General features: G+C 56.4%; 1 protein-coding gene across 1 annotated transcript in view; it reads left to right on the top strand.

The window, feature by feature from the left end:
• Positions 1 to 18,280, top strand: part of LOC138824468 (contactin-5-like) — a 356,854-nt gene that overhangs the window by 293,808 nt on the left and 44,766 nt on the right. Inside the window, exon 16 of the mRNA XM_070018361.1 lies at positions 16,325 to 16,445. Within this exon, the coding sequence (XP_069874462.1) occupies positions 16,325 to 16,445 (121 nt within the window). The remainder of the gene's footprint in view (positions 1 to 16,324; positions 16,446 to 18,280) is intronic.

Raw genomic sequence — 18,280 nt, 5'->3', positions numbered from 1 at the left:
TCACCTCATTAAATACACCCCGATGGTCTGGGCTAAGTTCTATGCAAAATATTTGGACTGTGGCTTTCTTTCTCCCTAATTGACCTCACTTGATCATTTTGTTTTAGAGATTTTGTAATAGCATGAAGTAGAAAGATGTGGTGCAGAAATACCATCAAATATAGATTGTCTCGGTCTTTTCCATTTGAGCTGATTAGATGCATAAAGGATTTCTAAAATGACTAAAACCTGCCATAGAAATAAGCTTTCTCCAAAATTCTACCCGGAAAATGAATGAAGGTGGTTGTGAGAACTTTTGTTCTTGCCTTTTTACACACTCCTCTCAGTGCCGTTCATTTCTTAGACGTCTCTGATCTTTTTCACAAACACCTGCTGCATCCCTGTGGGCATCGCGCTGGATTCTCACCTTTGACAGTGCAGACCGGGCCTTGCCCTGGCAGAGCCCGCTCAGCACACACAGCCACGCCAGCCAAGCTGCCTGAGACAGCAGGCCCCAGCGCGCCCACTCTCCGCACAGTAAAATGCTGTCCAGAGATACGCGACCACCCGACTCTCCCGCACCTCCAACGTGGCCTCCCCTTTCCCTGCTTGCTTCAAATACTGGTGGGCTTGGGCTGGCTTCGGGACCCAAGATAGGTTAGGGAAGGGCAGCAGAGAGCTCCCTCCATCTCCCTGCCCTCTGCGGGAGGGAGGAGGGGGAGGTGCTGTGCTTGTGAATGCCCTCTGTCCACGAGGACAAGAAATAGGAGTCTGCAACACAGAGAGGAAGAGCAGAGCTCAGAAATCCAAGGAAGCGTAGCTGATCTGCTCTGGGCTCCGAAGGAGAAGCGTCAGGGACGGAGGACTGTCGGCTTAGAGTCCAGCCACAAGGCCAGCGGGCCCCAGGGACACAGAGCAGAACACACCTCTGACAGCGGTGCTCCCCAGACCCCACTGTAGTGCTCCCCAGACCCCACTGCAGTGCTCCCCAGACCCCACTATAGTGCTCCCCAGGCCCCACTGTAGTGCTCCCCAGGCCCCACTGTAGTGCTCCCCAGACCCCACTGCAGTGCTCCCCAGACCCCACTGTAGTGCTCCCCAGGCCCCACTGTAGTGCTCCCCAGGCCCCACTGTAGTGCTCCCCAGACCCCACTGCAGTGCTCCCCAGACCCCACTGCAGTGCTCCCCAGACCCCACTGTAGTGCTCCCCAGACCCCACTGTAGTGCTCCCCAGACCCCACTATAGTGCTCCCCAGACCCCACTGTAGTGCTCCCCAGACCCCACTGTAGTGCTCCCCAGACCCCACTGCAGTGCTCCCCAGACCCAGCTGACAGCAGTGCTCCCCAGACCCCACTGCAGTGCTCCCCAGACCCCACTGCAGTGCTCCCCAGCTGACAGCGGTGCTCCCCAGCTGACAGCGGTGCTCCCCAGACCCCACTGTAGTGCTCCCCAGACCCCACTGTAGTGCTCCCCAGACCCCACTGCAGTGCTCCCCAGACCCCACTGCAGTGCTCCCCAGCTGACAGCGGTGCTCCCCAGCTGACAGCGGTGCTCCCCAGCGCTAACCGCAGTGCTCTAGCCGGCTGCCGGGCCGCACAGTGGCCAGCAGAGCTCCCATGGGCGCAGTGGTGAGGAGGAGCCCCAGGGCGGAGCCGCTGGGCAGGTGGGGAGGACGGGCGACTCTGTGGGGGGAGGGGTGGAGCAGGGGGCGACACAGGCCCCACTGGAGCACCGCCACGCCCACTCCTCAGAGACTCCACTGTGTGTGTGACCACCGACCCTCCTCCTCCTCCCCCTCCTCACTGACCTTCCCCTTCTTCCTCCCCCTCCCCCTCCTCCTCCTCACACTGACCCTCCTCCTCCTCCCCCTCCTTCTCCTCACCCTCCCCCACCTCCTCCTCACACTGACCCTCCTCCTCCTCCTCACTGACCCTCCTCCTCCTCCCCCTCCCCCACCTCCTCCTCACACTGACCCTCCTCCTCCTCCCCCTCCTTCTCCTCACCCTCCCCTACCTCCTCCTCACACTGACCCTCCTCCTCCTCCTCACTGACCCTCCTCCTCCTCCCCCTCCCCCACCTCCTCCTCACACTGACCCTCCTCCTCCTCCCCCTCCTTCTCCTCACCCTCCCCCACCTCCTCCTCACACTGACCCTCCTCCTCCTCCTCACTGACCCTCCTCCTCCTCCCCCTCCTCCTCCCCCTCCCCCACCTCCTCCTCACACTGACCCTCCTCCTCCTCACCCTCCCCCACCTCCTCCTCACACTGACCCTCCTCCTCCTCCCCCTCCTCCTCCTCACCATCCTCACTGACCCTTCTCCTCACCCTCCTCCTCCTCCCCCTCCTCACTGACCCTCCTCCTCACCCTCCTCCTCCTCACCCTCCTACTCCTCACTGACCCTCCTCCTCCTCCTTACCCTCCTCCTCCTTCTCCTCTTCCTTACCCTCCTCCTCCTCACCGATCCTCCTCCTCCTCCTCCTTACCCTCCTCCTCCTCCTCTTTACCCTCCTCTTCCTCACCGATCCTCCTCCTCCTCCTCCTTACCCTCCTCCTCACCCTCCTCCTCCTCACCCTCCTCCTCCTCACCCTCCTCCTCCTCCTCACCCTCCTACTCCTCACTGACCCTCCTCCTCCTCCTTACCCTCCTCCTCCTTCTCCTCTTCCTTACCCTCCTCCTCCTCACCGATACTCCTCCTCCTCCTCCTTACCCTCCTCCTCACCCTCCTCCTCCTCCTTACCCTCCTCCTCCTCACCGATCCTCCTCCTCCTCCTCCTTACCCTCCTCCTCACCCTCCTCCTCCTCCTCACCCTCCTCCTCCTCACTGACCAACCTCCTCACACCGACTCTCCTCCTCCTCCTCCATCGCCCCCCTCCTCGTCCTCCCCCCCTCCTCTGCGCTGATGCTCACAGGCAGATCGCTGCCCTCAGCCGGCAGCAGGAGTCTCAGCCTTGGCGGGTGTGGAGCTGATTCAGTCAGGTAATGCGTCAGGCCTTCGCATGTGCAGACCTGGCTGGCCATTTAAGTGCAGTCCACCACTCGGCGTGTGGTGCTGGCTTAGGAGAGACCCCGTTCTTGCTCAACCTCGTCCCTGACAGCGATTTTATCCCTGTGCTGCACTTTCAGAGCGTGACAAATGCTGTGATTACTGTGTCCTCCGGTGGTGTCTGTGTGTGTGTGTGCATGTGCGCGTGCAGAGCTGCGTCCTCCACTGGGGTCTGTGTGTGTGTGTGTGTGTGTGTGTGTGTACAGAGCTGTGTCCTCCACTGGGGTCTGTGTGTGTGTGTGTGTGCGCGCGTGCAGAGCTGCGTCCTCCACTGGGGTCTGTGTGTGTGTGTGTGTGTGTGTGTACAGAGCTGTGTCCTCCACTGGGGTCTGTCTGTGTGTGTGTGTGTGTGTGTGTGCGCGTGCAGAGCTGCGTCCTCCACTGGGGTCTGTATGTGTGTGTGTGTGTGCGTGTGCAGAGCTGCGTCCTCCACTGGGGTCTGTATGTGTGTGTGTGTGTGCGTGTGCAGAGCTGCGTCCTCCACTGGGGTCTGTGTGTGTGTGTGTGTACACATGTGCATGTGCAGAGCTGCATCCGTCCTCCACTGGGGTCTGTGTGTGTGCGCGTGCAGAACTGCATCCTCCACTGGGGTCTGTGTGTGTGTGTTTGTACACATGTGCATGTGCAGAGCTGCGTCCTCCACTGGGGTCTGTGTGTGTGTGTGTGTATGTGCGCGTGCAGAGCTGCGTCCATCCTCCACTGGGGTCTGTGTGTGTGTGTGTGTGTTTGCACGCGCACACATGTGCAGAGCTGCGTCCTCCAGAGGGGTTTTGCGCGCGTGTGCAGATCTACATGTCTCTTGGGTTGCTGCTGGCCTGTGTTTTTTGCAGGAGCAGAACACAAAAGCTTGTTGACAGGTAAAGACGATTTGAGTCGTGGCCCTGGCGGGAGAACTCAGGCCCGCAGCTTGGCTTCCGTGGGCTCAGCAGGAAATGGAAGCCCCGTGCTCGTAGACACATGGGATTTTTCAGATTATTGGATCGGGAAAGGTGGAGAATGGGAAATAGGAAACGCCCTCCCTCCTGATAGAATGCCTGTGTCTGGACTGCAGAGCCTGGAGTTAAACATGTGTCCCACTCAGCTGCCCCAGACACCGAGACACACTTACATGCATCTAGCACTCCAGTGGCTTTCTCTTTTTCCCCAGAGTTATTTTTCTATTCCATGCATATATGCGCTCAGATGAGATTTTTACAATCCTTATTCTCTCTGGAGTCTTTTTAATCAAACCAAGAAATTAATTTATCTGGAATGAAGTGTTGGTGTCTTTGGAAATTGACCATGAGTACCACCTGGTTATTACAACTATTGGTACTGTGTTTCCCAACTTTGACCATGAAGTCCTCTGATTTATTCATGTTTAGTAAACCAAATTCTCATCTAACTCCAGGTCACTCTTAACAATAACTTTTGCTTAGACCTGTTAGTCCTTCTAAAATACATGCATAACATAAATTTCTACTAATCATCCAGTAAGTGGACAACCTGCATCTTCTCATTCTGACAATGACTTCTTTTGATGAGCCAGTAAATCTATATGAAGTTTTCTATACCATAAACCACTCAGAACGTGTCAGTGGAAAGCCAGCTGCACCGAATCTGCTTCCCAAGCAGCTGGCATTACTGTAGATAAAGGAAATTCACAGGCAGTCACTACTCTTTTTTATTAGATTTTATCTCAAAGACAGGCTGGGCATGGTGGCGCAGTCCTACAGTCACTGAAGAATCACTGAAGGGGCAGGGCAGGGTGCTGGCCTGAGGCGTGTGGTGAGGGATGGATGGCTGAGGGCGCGTTCTAGTTAGTGGTGCCGGGGAAGCGGTGACTTGCTCTGCGGGCCCGCGCCGTTCGGAGGGAAGGCCCGACTCCGGGCCCGCGCCGTTCGGAGGGAAGGCCCGACTCCGGGCCCGCGCCGTTCGGAGGGAAGGCCCGACTCCGGGCCCGCGCCGTTGGGAGGGAAGGCCCGACTCCGGGCCCGCGCAGCCTGACAGACCCTGGCGCCAGCGGCTGGAAGCGAGGCCCCCGGAGGGCCGGCCTGCTCCTCGGCAGTGCGTCCGCTCAGCGGGCTTCCGAGGGCGGGGAACCATGATCTCCGAGACCTCTTTGAAATTCTACCTTCGTTTCACAGTTTCTTTCTGCAGCTGTTTTGTGTTTGGTTCTAAAGGATCCTGAGTGTTCGGATGTTTAGCTTTTAGCTTCTCAGACCCCTGGCTGCTTCCAGGCGCCATTTGATCCCGTGACAGTGTCAGCAGCACTCTGGTGGGCGGGTCTGGGTGTGATCACGTGACAGTGTCAGCAGCACTCTGGTGGGCGGGTCTGGGTTTGATCACGTGACAGGGTCAGCAGCACTCTGGTGGGCGGGGCTCGGGAGTTTTCCCCACCGAGAAAAGGGAACTGGACAAATGGCGCTGAGCCGGCTTGGCAACGGCAAGGCCAGCAGAGAGCTAGGGAAGCGGCCTGTGAGCTTCAACGCCCGACCTTAGGGCCGCGTACCGACCCTGACCCCGAACTCGCGTGAGCGCCACGCTGTCCACCACCACCGGGCTCTGGGGGCCTCCCGGGGGGCGGAGAGGGGATGGAGACCCCAGGAGGCCGCGTGGCATCCGCGCCCCGCCCCCGGGGGAGGAGCCAGCGGGGGAGGAGCCAACCCGGCCAGCCATTGGCCACGCTGTCATCCCCGCCCCAGGGGAGGAGCCAGCGGGGGAGGAGCCAACCCGGCCAGCCGTTGGCCACGCTGTCATCCCCGCCCCAGGGGAGGAGCCAGCGGGGGAGGAGCCAACCCGGCCAGCCATTGGCCACGCTGTCATCCCCGCCCCGCCCCGGCCAGCCGTTGGCCACGCTGTCATCCCCGCCCCCGGGGGAGGAGCCAGCCCAGCCACCATAGGCCACGCTGTCATCCCTGCCCCGCCCCGGCCAGCCGTTGGCCACGCCCCCAGCACACAGGCCGCTCCTCCCCTCACCTCTCGCGGGCACTGGGGAGACGCCGCCCCGCAGCCGCCCCGGCCTTGAGGCCGAGGCAGTGAGATGCGGTGAACAGTCAAGAGGGGACGGGCTGTGGCCGCGGGAACAGCTTCCCACCTCCAGCAGAAGAAGGCCCACCGAGAGCCTTAAAGGGAGGAGCGCGAGGGGGACTGGGACGGCGAGCCGTGGGCGGGGGGGAGGGGGGGGACGAGGCGGAGGACCGCGGCTCTGCGCCTGCGCCTCTGCTCGGCCACGTGACGCGTGACGGACACCCCGCGGGGGAGGCCACGGGGCCACAGCCGGTCTGCACGCGCGCAGGCCAGGCACGCACACCGCGGACGCAGGCACGCACAGTAGACGTAGGCACGCACACCGTAGACGTAGGCACGCACCGCAGACTGCCGCGGGGCTCAGGCAGAGAGGAGACGCCGCATGGCTTTTCCAGGAGGATGACTAAAGTAGAGACCGTGTGGAGTGAGAAAGGCCGAGTCCAAACGACCAGCCAGCGCCGTTCTGCTCATTTGTGGGCATAGAACTCAGGGATGGTGGTATGCGGTCAGTGGTGAAGATGATGATGCAGATGGTTGTGGAGACCCGGATGGAGAGGGCCATGGACAGTGGTGGAGCCAGTGATGGAGATGGTGGTAGGGATGCTGGTGGAGATGGTGATGGAAGTAACAATGGAGATGGGGGTGGGGATGGGGGTGGAGACGGTGGTGAAGACGGTGATGGAGGAGGTAGGGATGCTGGTGGAGACAGTAATGGAGATGATGATGGAGGTGATAAAGGAGATGGTAGTAGAGATGGTGATGGAGATGGTGATGGAGATGGAGACGGTGGTGGAGACGGTGATGGAGACGGTGATGGGCATGGATGTGAAAGGACTGTCCAGCAGGGAGCCATCAGGAGAGGGAACGCAGTGGATGCTGGGAAGTGAAAGGACCAAGGAATCAGGTGTTACATGTTTGTCCGTGAAGACGGTGTTACAAAACCCCCAGTGCTGGTGAAGATATAAGAAAAGAGACATTACAGTGGAAATTAATTAATAACTACTCTAGATTGCCGTCATTTTCCCCTTTCCACTGCATTCTGCTTCCGAAGTCATGCATCTATATGGATTATTATGCAGTTGTGACAACAGACAACACAGGACTTACACAGATTGCACACTGGCTATGACTGTATTCTTCATTAAATTTTAAGTCTTAAACTTTGAGAATTGAGAATTTTTCAGAATGGTTCAAATAGATGATCAGAAGGTAAGAGCAGAGGTGGGGGATATATAGTAAGGCATTGAGACATGGGTGAAATTGCGTGGCCCCTGGGAGCGCAGCAGCAGGACGTGGCTTCCACAAGCCGCTTTCAGCAGGCGGCACCTGAGTTCCACCGTAGTCGGTGCACACAAAACGAAGGCGGCTGCAGCCCCCACCACAGCCAGTTCACATGCAGGCGGTGGACAGGCTGCATACAACACCTCCGTGAAGATAAGGTGACCAACTGTGACATTTCTAGGTGTCAACACATTGTAGAATGTGTTTGATTAAGACAAAAATAGAGAGTGCGTTTTTGTGTTGTTTTTGTTTTTTGTTTTTTGCTGGTCCTGGGCTTTTTTGCTCAAGGCTAGTGCTCTACAACTTGAGCCACAGCTCCATTTCTGGTGTTTTTGTTTGTTTAATTGGAATAAAAACCTCATGGACTTTCCTGTCTAGGCTAGCATTGAACCACAGCCCTCACATCTCAGCCTCTTGAGTAGCTAGGATTCCAGGCGTGAGCCACCAGCCCCTAGAAAAATTTACCCTTTTTAAAAAATAGATTCAAAATTCTCCATGGTATGATGATAACCTACTTAACAACCTTCCTATGGAGGTGTATTTCTTCCATGTATGGAGAGACTTAAGGTCAGTGCTATATTCTTGCACATCAACAATCTTTCTATGGGGCAGATTCCCAGAAGTAGATCATGAGGCTAAAGAACAAGTTAATTTTTAGACTTTTTAATAAAGGTAGAGTCATAGACTAACAGAATAGGTTGGGAGCAAACCCTCCTATCTGCAGGCAACCGGGAATAAGGACTCATGAGCACCGATTGCCAGGACGCAACTGTAAATAAAAGCGCTGCATACCAAGAGCCGTTTGTTAATATAGAGGAGAGGGCTCTTGAATCTTTCACCATGAAGAAGTGATACATGAGCAAGGTGCTTGTGGCTCATGCCTGTAGTCCCAGCGACTCAGGAGGCTGAGAGTTGGAAATCGTTTCAATGCTAGCCTTCACAGGAAAGTCCTTGAAACCCAGTTCTCCAAAGAACTTGTAAAACTCCAGGCTAGTGGCATGGCTCAAAATGTAAAACATCTGCCAAGCCAGCATGCGACCATGAGTTCTAATCCCAGGACTAGAAGACAAAACAGAAGTGATAAGTGTTTGAAGAGATTGATATATTTCACCATTTGAACTGATTTGATAAATACACACAAATGTACATCAACATATATGCATGTTTTGAAACATGACAGGGCATCATATTGATCTATTATCACTATCATTTTTGTGGTTTTATGCATTAAAGATACCCTTTAAAACTGAGCTTCCTATAGCAAGGTGTCTTGATTCGTTTTGAAAATATCAGTTGAAGTTGACTCCTCGACCTTGAACTTTTCAAAGTCGGCTTTTGAGTGACACATTTATCTAATTCTACCTTTTCTCTTCACTGAACTTTTCTTTCCATATTCGACTCTGGTTGGAAAGTGGCTGCCGTGGTTTGCGTTGTCTGTCCTGACATTGACGGGCTGTGAGCTCTTCACTCTGAGTATTTTTGAAGCTGATTAGAATCTTCCTGCCTGGGAAAGACATGACAAAACAGAGACTACAACCCCAGATTGCTTCTTCTGTAATGAGATACTGTTAATCCAGGAACTTTCTTCTTTTAAGCATTAGTAACTTCCTAAGTAGGGCAAAAGAATTCTCAGTATCAGACATGAAGCCATGAATGGAGATGATGCCGCCAGCCTAAAGATTCTGGTTATTGAAATACTCACTATTGTCACCCCAGAAGTTGTGAATATCTCACAACCCTAAATTTGAAAATAAATTGCGAGAACATTTAACCTGCTCCCAGACAGGGCCCGGCTCCTGGCCCTGGTTTCTACACAGCTGCACACACCGGGCCCACTCTGCACACTCACATCATTTTCCTGCTGCCATTCTTGCACTGTTAACTGTGTTAACACCCCCATCACTCACAGCTAGCTGTTCACCTCTCACGGAGGGTCACACAGCCCGATGCCCGCTGCCACACAGCCCGCTGCCCGCTGCTCTCTGCCCGCTGCCACACAGCCCGCTGCCCTCTGCCCACTGCTCTCTGCCCGCTGCTCTCTGCCCGCTGCCACACAGCCCGCTGCCCTCTGCCCACTGCCCGCTGCCCGCTGCTCTCTGCCCGCTGCCCGCTGCCCTCTGCCCGCTGCTCTCTGCCCGCTGCCCGCTGCCCTCTGCCCGCTGCTCTCTGCCTGCTGCCCGCTGCCCTCTGCCCGCTGCTCTCTGCCCGCTGCCCGCTGCCCTCTGCCCGCTGCTCTCTGCCCACTGCCCGCTGCTCTCTGCCCGCTGCCCGCTGCTCTCTGCCCGCTGCTCTCTGCCCGCTGCCCGCTGCTCTCTGCCCGCAGCCTGCTGCTCTCTGCCTCCTGCCCGCTGCTCTCTACCCGCTGCCCGCTGCTCTCTGCCCGCTGCTCTCTGCCCGCTGCTCTCTGCCCGCTGCCCTCTGCCCGCTGCTCTCTGCCCGCAGCCCACTGCTCTCTGCCCGCTGCTCTCTGCCTGCTGCCCGCTGCTCTCTGCCCGCTGCCCGCTGCTCTCTGCCCGCTGCCCGCTGCTCTCTGCCCGCTGCCCTCTGCCCACTGCCCGCAGCCCACTGCTCTCTGCCCGCTGCCCGCTGCTCTCTGCCCGCAGCCCGCTGCTCTCTGCCCGCTGCCCTCTGCCCGCTGCCCGCTGCTCTCTGCCTGCAGCCCGCTGCTCTCTGCCCGCTGCTCTCTGCCCACTGCCCGCTGCTCTCTGCCCACTGCCCTCTGCCCGCTGCTCTCTGCCCGCTGCCCGCTGCCCTCTGCCCGCTGCCCGCTGCTCTCTGCCTGCAGCCCGCTGCCCTCTGCCCGCTGCCCGCTGCTCTCTGCCCGCTGCTCTCTGCCCGCAGCCCGCTGCTCTCTGCCCTCTGCCCACTGCTCTCTGCCCACTGCCCGCTGCTCTCTGCCCGCAGCCCGCTGCTCTCTGCCCGCTGCCCGCTGCTCTCTGCCCGCAGCCCGCTGCCACACAGCCCGCTGCCACACAGCCCGCTGCCCGCTGCTCTCTGCCCGCAGCCCGCTGCTCTCTGCCTCCTGCCCGCTGCTCTCTGCCCGCTGCCTGCTGGTCTCTGCCCGCTGCCCTCTGCCCGCTGCCCGCAGCCCGCTGCTCTCTGCCCGCAGCCCGCTGCTCTCTGCCCGCAGCCCGCTGCTCTCTGCCTCCTGCCCGCTGCTCTCTACCCGCTGCCCGCTGCTCTCTGCCTGCTGCTCTCTGCCCGCTGCCCTCTGCCCGCTGCTCTCTGCCCGCAGCCCGCTGCTCTCTGCCCGCTGCTCTCTGCCCGCAGCCCGCTGCTCTCTGCCCGCTGCCCGCTGCTCTCTGCCCGCTGCTGTCTGCCCGCTGCTCTCTGCCCACTGCCCGCTGCCCGCTGCCCACAGCCCGCTGCTCTCTGCCTGCAGCCCGCTGCTCTCTGCCCGCTGCTCTCTGCCCGCAGCCCGCTGCTCTCTGCCCGCTGCTCTCTGCCCGCAGCCCGCTGCTCTCTGCCCGCTGCCCGCTGCTCTCTGCCCACTGCCCGCTGCTCTCTGCCCGCAGCCCGCTGCTCTCTGCCCGCTGCCCACTGCTCTCTGCCCGCTGCCCACTGCTCTCTGCCCGCTGCCTGCTGCTCTCTGCCCGCTGCCCACTGCTCTCTGCCCGCTGCCCGCTGCTCTCTGCCCGCTGCCCACTGCTCTCTGCCCGCTGCTCTCTGCCTGCTGCCCGCTACCCGCTGCTCTCTGCCCGCTGCCCGCTGCTCTCTGCCCGCAGCCCGCTGCTCTCTGCCCGCTGCCCGCTGCTCTCTGCCCGCTGCCCGCTGCTCTCTGCCCGCTGCCCGCTGCTCTCTGCCTGCTGTCCGCTACCCGCTGCTCGCTGCCCGCTGCTCTCTGCCCGCAGCCCGCTGCTCTCTGCCCACAGCCCGCTGCTCTCTGCCCGCTGCCCGCTGCTCTCTGCCTGCTGCCCGCTGCTCTCTGGTCATGTGGGACAAACAGACTTGGCTCTGTGACCCTGTGGTCCACCGAGACCCCGTGGGCAGCCACAGACGCCTGTGGCAGGTTTCAAAGTGTCACTTCCTTTCTGGACAAGAGACACATGCTAGGGAATGCCTGGTGGATGCGTGCACGTATGTGTGTGTGCGTGTGTGTGTGCGCGTGCATGTGTGCGTGTGCGCGTGCATGTGTGCGTGCATGTGTGCGTGTGCACGCGTGTGTGTGAGGAAAACTTGCAAGCGCAGCGATTGCTTGTGTGCCGTGGCTGTTCCAGAGCTTTCCTGATGGTGGTGCTGTGACTGGCTCTGTCACTGTAGATCCCAGGCTGAGCGGAAGTGAAGCAGAGCCTCTCCGGCTGGTCCTCTCCCCATCCGCCTCCTCGGGAGGCTGTGGCGCAGCACAGGCCTAGTGAGGAGGGGGCTTCGTGTGCTGGGGTTCGCAGCCGCCCCCTGCCAGCGCCGTGTCCCGGAGCAGCTGTGGGCCGGGCACTGCTCAGAGACATTGCAGGAGTGTGAGACCCCGAGACACCATCTGCCCCAAGCAGGTGCCACCTTGAAAACGCTGCAGAATTCCTCACAGGCCAACACTGCACGCACCGCTGCCCGCCTGGACCCCCGCAGCAGACTCCACCGCCACCGCCTCCTCCCCGGAGGAGCCGGCCAGCCCAGCGGCTCCCAGGCCACTGTGCATGCGGCCCTCGCCTCTCACCACCCACGGGAGAGGACAGCGCCCAACACAGCGAGGGACACACAGGCGCTATTTGAAGAGACCGCACACACACGCTGACATGGAGGGGGAACCCACACACACGCTGACATGGAGGATCCACACACACACACACACACACACACACACAGTCACATGGAGGATCCACACACATGCTCACATGGAGGGGGAACCCACACACACACTGACATGGAGGATCCACACACACACACACGCTGACATGGAGGATCCACACACACACACACACACAGTCACATGGAGGATCCACACACATGCTCACATGGAGGGGGAACCCACACACACACTGACATGGAGGATCCACACACACACACTGACATGGAGGATCCACACACACACACACGCTGACATGGCGGATACACACACACTGACATGGAGGATCCACACACACACACTGACATGGAGGATCCACACACACACACTGACATGGAGGATCCACACACACACGCTGACATGGCGGATACACACACACACACACACACACACACACACACATGCTGACATGGAGGATCCACACACACACACTGACATGGAAGGATCCACACACACACGCTGACATGGCGGATACACACACACACACACACACACACACACACACACACACACACACATGCTGACATGGAGGATCCACACTCACACTGACATTGGAAGAGGCCCAGACATTTGGAATCAAATCCGAGACCCAGAAGAAATGATGACTTCGAAGATTTGCACACAAACGATCTTAAGAGCTTTCTTTGTAATAGTTCAAATGTGAGTGGATAAACAGACCTGTCTGTAAGCGATCATGATAATAAAGGAATAAAACAGGCTGGGAAGGTGGCTCAGTGGTAGAGCACTTGCCTTGCATGCATGAGGCCCTGGGTTCGATTCCTCAGCACCACATAAGCAAAAAAGAAAAAAGCCAGAAGTGGCACTGTGGCTCAAGTGGTAGAGTGCTAGCCCTGAGCTGAAGAGCTGAGGGACAGCGCCCAGGCCCAGAGTTCAGGCCCCACAACAGGACCAAAAATAAATTAAAAATAAAGGAATAAAGCAGGAGACTAGCCGCTCATCCTCTTAGAACTGAGGAAGACACGTCTTTGCTTGTCGTCACCACGCGTGGAGAAAGACTTCCGGTGATGCGTCGGGAGCGTGGCAGACACAGTGTGTTTGTCAAGGCTGGCCCATCCTCCGCGGGCATCTGGGGTGTGAGTGACCGCAGGGACCCCGCGTGGACGGGCGGTCAGCACGGCGTGGACACAGCCACGGAACACGCCTCACGCCCAGCACAGCTGCCGTTAGAAATCTGAAGGCTCCGGGTTCTCCTCCACGCGGGCGGCCCTGGCTCACAGAACCTTTCTGAAAGAGGAGACGTGAACAAAGAATCAGCACAGTGTCCACGGAGACAACCGCGTGAGGAAAGAATCAGAACACACTTCCCCACACAGTAAGAACAGCCTGGGGCCAGGACACACTTCCCCACACAGTAAGAACAGCCTGGGGCCAGGCGCAACTAGGAAGTTAGGCAACCTTGCAGTCCACACCCGGTCCACGCACGTGTGCAAGGAAGTGAGTGAGCCTGTGTCAAAGACGGCTCGAAGGCGTAGACGTGGGAAAAGGAGGGGCGAGGGGCTGCAGCTGCTGAACCGCGCTGGAGAACCACGCACGCGTGAACGGAGCCATCGGTGCTCACACAGGAGACGGCCAAGTCCGTGGGGCCCACAGAGAGAAGACAGCTTTCCCCACGCAGCCTCGGTCCTGTGAGCCGGGGGGACAGCGCCACTGCGCCCCGTGCCACCGCCGCCCCACCCGCCTCCGCCCCACCCCCGCCCCATCCACCCCCCCCGCCCCACTCCCCCCTCCACCCCACCCCACCTCCTCTGCACCCCACCCCACCCCCCCTCTACCCCGCCCCCCCGCCCCACCCACCCCCCTCCCTCCTCCGCCCCACTCCCCCCTCCACCCCACCCCACCTCCTCTGCACCACCCCACCCCCCCTCTACCCCCCCCGCCCCACCCACCCCCCCTCCCTCCTCCACCCCACTCCCCCCTCCACCCCACCCCACCTCCTCTGCACCCCACCCCACCCCCCTCCGCCCCACCCCCCCTCTACCCCCCGCCCCACCCGCCCCCCCTCCCTCCTCCGCCCCACTCCCCCCTCCACCCCACCCCACCTCCTCTGCACCCCACCCCTCCCTCCTCCGCCCCACCCCCCCCTCCGCCCCACCCCCCCACACCACACGTCCACACCCCACGCCCCCTCCACACCCGGGCAGTGTGAAGCAGCAGCTCCGTACAGCCGCCCCGCGTCCCTGCCAGCTAGCCGGGTGCTGTGCGCGTGGACAGGGCAGACATAGTCAGCACCAAGCGTGTAAGCAATGCAAGGAACGTGACTGCAACACTCATGGTAGTCATGTAAGACCAACAAACAGAAAAGGGAGCCGAGAGCCTTGTCCAAATGCAAGGGCCACACACAGTGTGCTCGTGGCTTTCCAGGCCCGGCTCAACTCAGCGGCAGATGACCCGTGAACGGTATTGCTTGTCTTAGAATGACATTGTACGTGCTTTCTTTTTTGGCAGGGTTGTGTTTTGTGTTTGTTTTTGTTTTAAAACTCAGGACCTTGCGCCTGCCTGGCGGTGCTCTATCACTCGAACTGCGTCTCCAGCCCCTGGCTCTGCCCATCTCGGGGGCCGGGCCTCACTTTTTGCCTAGATGGGCCAGGACTAGGACTCGTGCTCCTGGGGCTGGGGGTCAGAATGCCTCCTGGGCTGTGCCGACCGTGAGCCTTGGCCTCGCAGCATCCTGAGAAGGCGGCGCTCCACGGGCCCGGCTCATCCTTGTTTTCAGTGCCCGGTCTTCCTTTTCATCAAGCCAGTAGACAGACCGTGACTCCAGACTTGTCATCTGTCACATCAAATCCTCTTTTGTACATCTTGTCATCCTAAGTTTATTAAGGAGTCAAAATGTGTGTCCTCTTTCATCTGTGTCATCAGCAAAACTGTTATTTCCAGTCATAAAAACACATCATTAGAGAATGTGTTGAATGTCAGCTGTCAATACCCATATTGAGTGTTGAGTGCATTGTTGGACACATTTAATATTTTATCAGAAAAGATAAATGCTGTTGTCAAATAGTATTGTGTGGGCTGCGAAGGTGGCTCAGTGGTAGAGCGCTTGCCTTGCGTGCATGAGGCCCTGGGTTCAATTCCTCAGCACCACATAAGCAAAAAGAAAAAAGCTGGAAGTGGCGCTGTGGCTCAAGTGGTAGAGCACTAGCCTTGAGCTGAAGAGCTGAGGGACAACGTCCAGGCCCGGAGTTCAGGCCCCACGACCAGACCCCCCCCAAAAAATAGCATTGTGTATTTACTAGTGGTAATTAATATTTCTACTTCAGATACTATATCCACTTATTTATGTATGTAAATTAAGGTAAACTATTTTCTAAAATTATCAAGCCCTACGTCATCATTAATTTAAATCTTCTGTGAAGATTTAAAAGAAAACTGTTGAAATATATATATATATATATACATATATATATATATACATCTGTACATAAAATATGTAATTTTGTTATCATAGTAGGGTAATCTAAATCTATTCTATGAAGGTTTAAAAGAAGGGCTGTCCTGGTCCCTGAGTGGACGCACCTAGAGGAGCGTCCCTGGATGTAGAGATCTCTAACTACAGTTGTTATTCTTCAGCTAATTGCCTGGCTCCCAAGAAGAAGCAGTACTTTGAGCCTGCTTTGTGTTCGGTGGCTTGTTGACGAGATGTAGGCTGGCCTGCTTTCTGACCCTGGAGGTTGCAGGAGGAATGAGTCTGTGTTGAATAAAGACAGACTGTGTGGACCAACCGTCTCTCACCTACGCTCTGTCTGTCTGCATCCCACAGGTCCTTAGAAAAGGCAGCGTTCAGTAAAGCCACATCCGTGACCTTTACACAGCCACCTTCTCAGTTAATTTCCCGCAAGTCAGCACCATTTTCTCACCACTGAAGTAGGCCTGTCTCTGAAGAGTAAAGCAATCATTTTCCCTACTGATATTTCCTATATTGTGAAGGATATGACCTGTTTGTATATATCCTAATAAGTCTTAAATGTCTTGGATACTAAATCTTGATATGCAGTACTCAGTGCTTAAACACTTCATTGGGAATTGTTTAAAGACCGTAGCTTCCATGTATTCTTTAAGATGGGGAACGTTTGACTTCGGAATTGTTGTCATATACATTGTAAAGCCAAAGATGGGCCTTCTGACTGAACATCAAAGTCCCCCTCCCCAAACCACCTGAACCCAGACAGTTTGCAGCGTTTTAAACTGGTGCTTCATCCCTCTTTCAGCAAGCATCCTCTGCAGATTTAATGATCAGAAACATCCTGCTGGTGCATGCTGGGAGATATGGCTGCAGAGTGCAGACCACAGCAGACAGTGTGTCAGATGAGGCAGAGCTCCTTGTTAGGGGTGAGTATGCTCCCCGTGCAGTAGGAGACACGGTCACGCGCGTGGCCTTGGAGGGGCTGAGATGCATGGCCCTGAGGCGCTGTGATGATGTGTGTCATTGGTGCTCAACCTTTTGCCTTTGAAAGCTCCCATGGGAAACCCTTCCCTGGTAACAAACAAGGCCTGCAGATACAACGTCAGTGTCCAAAGCACTTTTCTGTAGTGGTGGTGGCCACCTGTCATGCCAACATAATGGCAAACAAATTCTGGACAGTAAGACAGAGACACTTGGCATACAGACAGAAAATTTGCCGGTGTGGATGTGGATTTCAAATGCAAAACTGGTAGAGCCCTCGGACAGTCTTGTCTTTTCCTCCACTAACTTGTAAGTCTAGCTTCCCAAACCAGGAAAACTGCATGTGTGAGAGAGTGACACTTGCGATGGTTAAGTGACAAGTCTGAAAATGCCAGCACACAGCCTCTCCACAGCAGCAATAGTTAAATGTTTCCTCATTATGAGCTGGACCGCCAGATTCTGCGCCCTGTGACGCTGTGTCTATTTCAGTTAAGCAAATGGATAGAGTAAGAAATGCGGCCCTAGCATGCACTTTTCCTCCCCTTTCCCTTATCTTTTCTCCACTTCTTTACTTCCTTGTCTTTCCCTCCCCTTTCCCTTTTAGATTTTCATTACAGTATAATATACCTGCAGTCATTTTCTAAAATCATAAACGTGTACGTGCACAACTCCCCATAGGTGACAGGAGCCCTCTGCATTCCAGAAGACAACACAGCCAGACGCGCCCAGCCTGCCTCTCCCCCCTGATCTGTCTTGAATGACACAAATGCATGCGCACACCCCTGCACAGTGTCACCAAGTTAAAATGTTATATCTACAATAAGAGACTACATTTTAGATTACTGCTTCTCTCAACCACCTGATGAATTCTAGCTTTATTTTTAACAATTTGTTGTTGTAAAGATCATACAAGTGAACATAGAGTGAGCATCGCCAAGTCTTTAGTTCCTACGTCACCAAATGCGTGTTCATCTTTGTGCATCCGTCACGGGTTCATCTAAAACGAGGGTCTGAGTGAGTGGCGGCTTCCTCAGTTGTTTTGGGTTTTTAGGTTTTTGTCTCCATTCCAAGGTTATTTGCTCTTTTCTTTGGTTTTACATCAAGGCTGTAAAGCTCCAGCTTCTTAGGGGTGAGCCACACCCCTGGCCACGCCCCTTAGTGCCTTCCCAGCAGGTGTGGGCCTTGAGCCCCTGCACGCCCTCCCTCTCCCCCACGAGGTCCCACTTACACTGTTCTCTTGCTGTAGTCTGCCTTTGCTTGTGCATGTGTGTTGTGTGCGCTTGCCTGGTAATTTAGAATGATGTTCCCAAAATTGGAGCCTTCCAAATGAATACCATTCAGACACTGATAACAAGAAGCCAGGTATTTCCACAGGCCTGCAAGGGGCAAATGTAAGTGGCAAACTAACACCCTGCTTTGTAAGGAAAATTAAACCCGGCAGGATTTAGAACATAATTCAGGTTCCGCTTTTTCATGTTCTGCTCTTTTAGCCTTTGGCTTTATGCCTAGGAGATGATAAAATGCATAAATCTTGGAATTACACCCAAAAGCAATTTCAAACAGGTTGCTGTGGTCTGAATATTCATGGAGCATTCAGCTCAAGCTTTCCTGTGAAGTGAGCTTGATCCAGTCCAATTTTCGATTATGTACTTGCATTGCATTTCTAAAATTAGGAAAAAGAGCTTTGCTTTGTCTGCCTGGCGAAGGCTTACTCAGACTTTAAAACTAAACTAAGTTTTAGCTGTGGTTCTTCTTATTGTTATTATTAAAGTCGGCAGCT

The sequence above is a fragment of the Dipodomys merriami genome, unplaced genomic scaffold (genome assembly GCF_024711535.1).
Source record: "Dipodomys merriami isolate MVZ:Mamm:240054 unplaced genomic scaffold, mDipMer1.0.p SCAF_129, whole genome shotgun sequence".
NCBI lineage: Eukaryota > Metazoa > Chordata > Mammalia > Rodentia > Heteromyidae > Dipodomys > Dipodomys merriami.
This window is presented reverse-complemented; position numbering and strand designations above follow the sequence as displayed.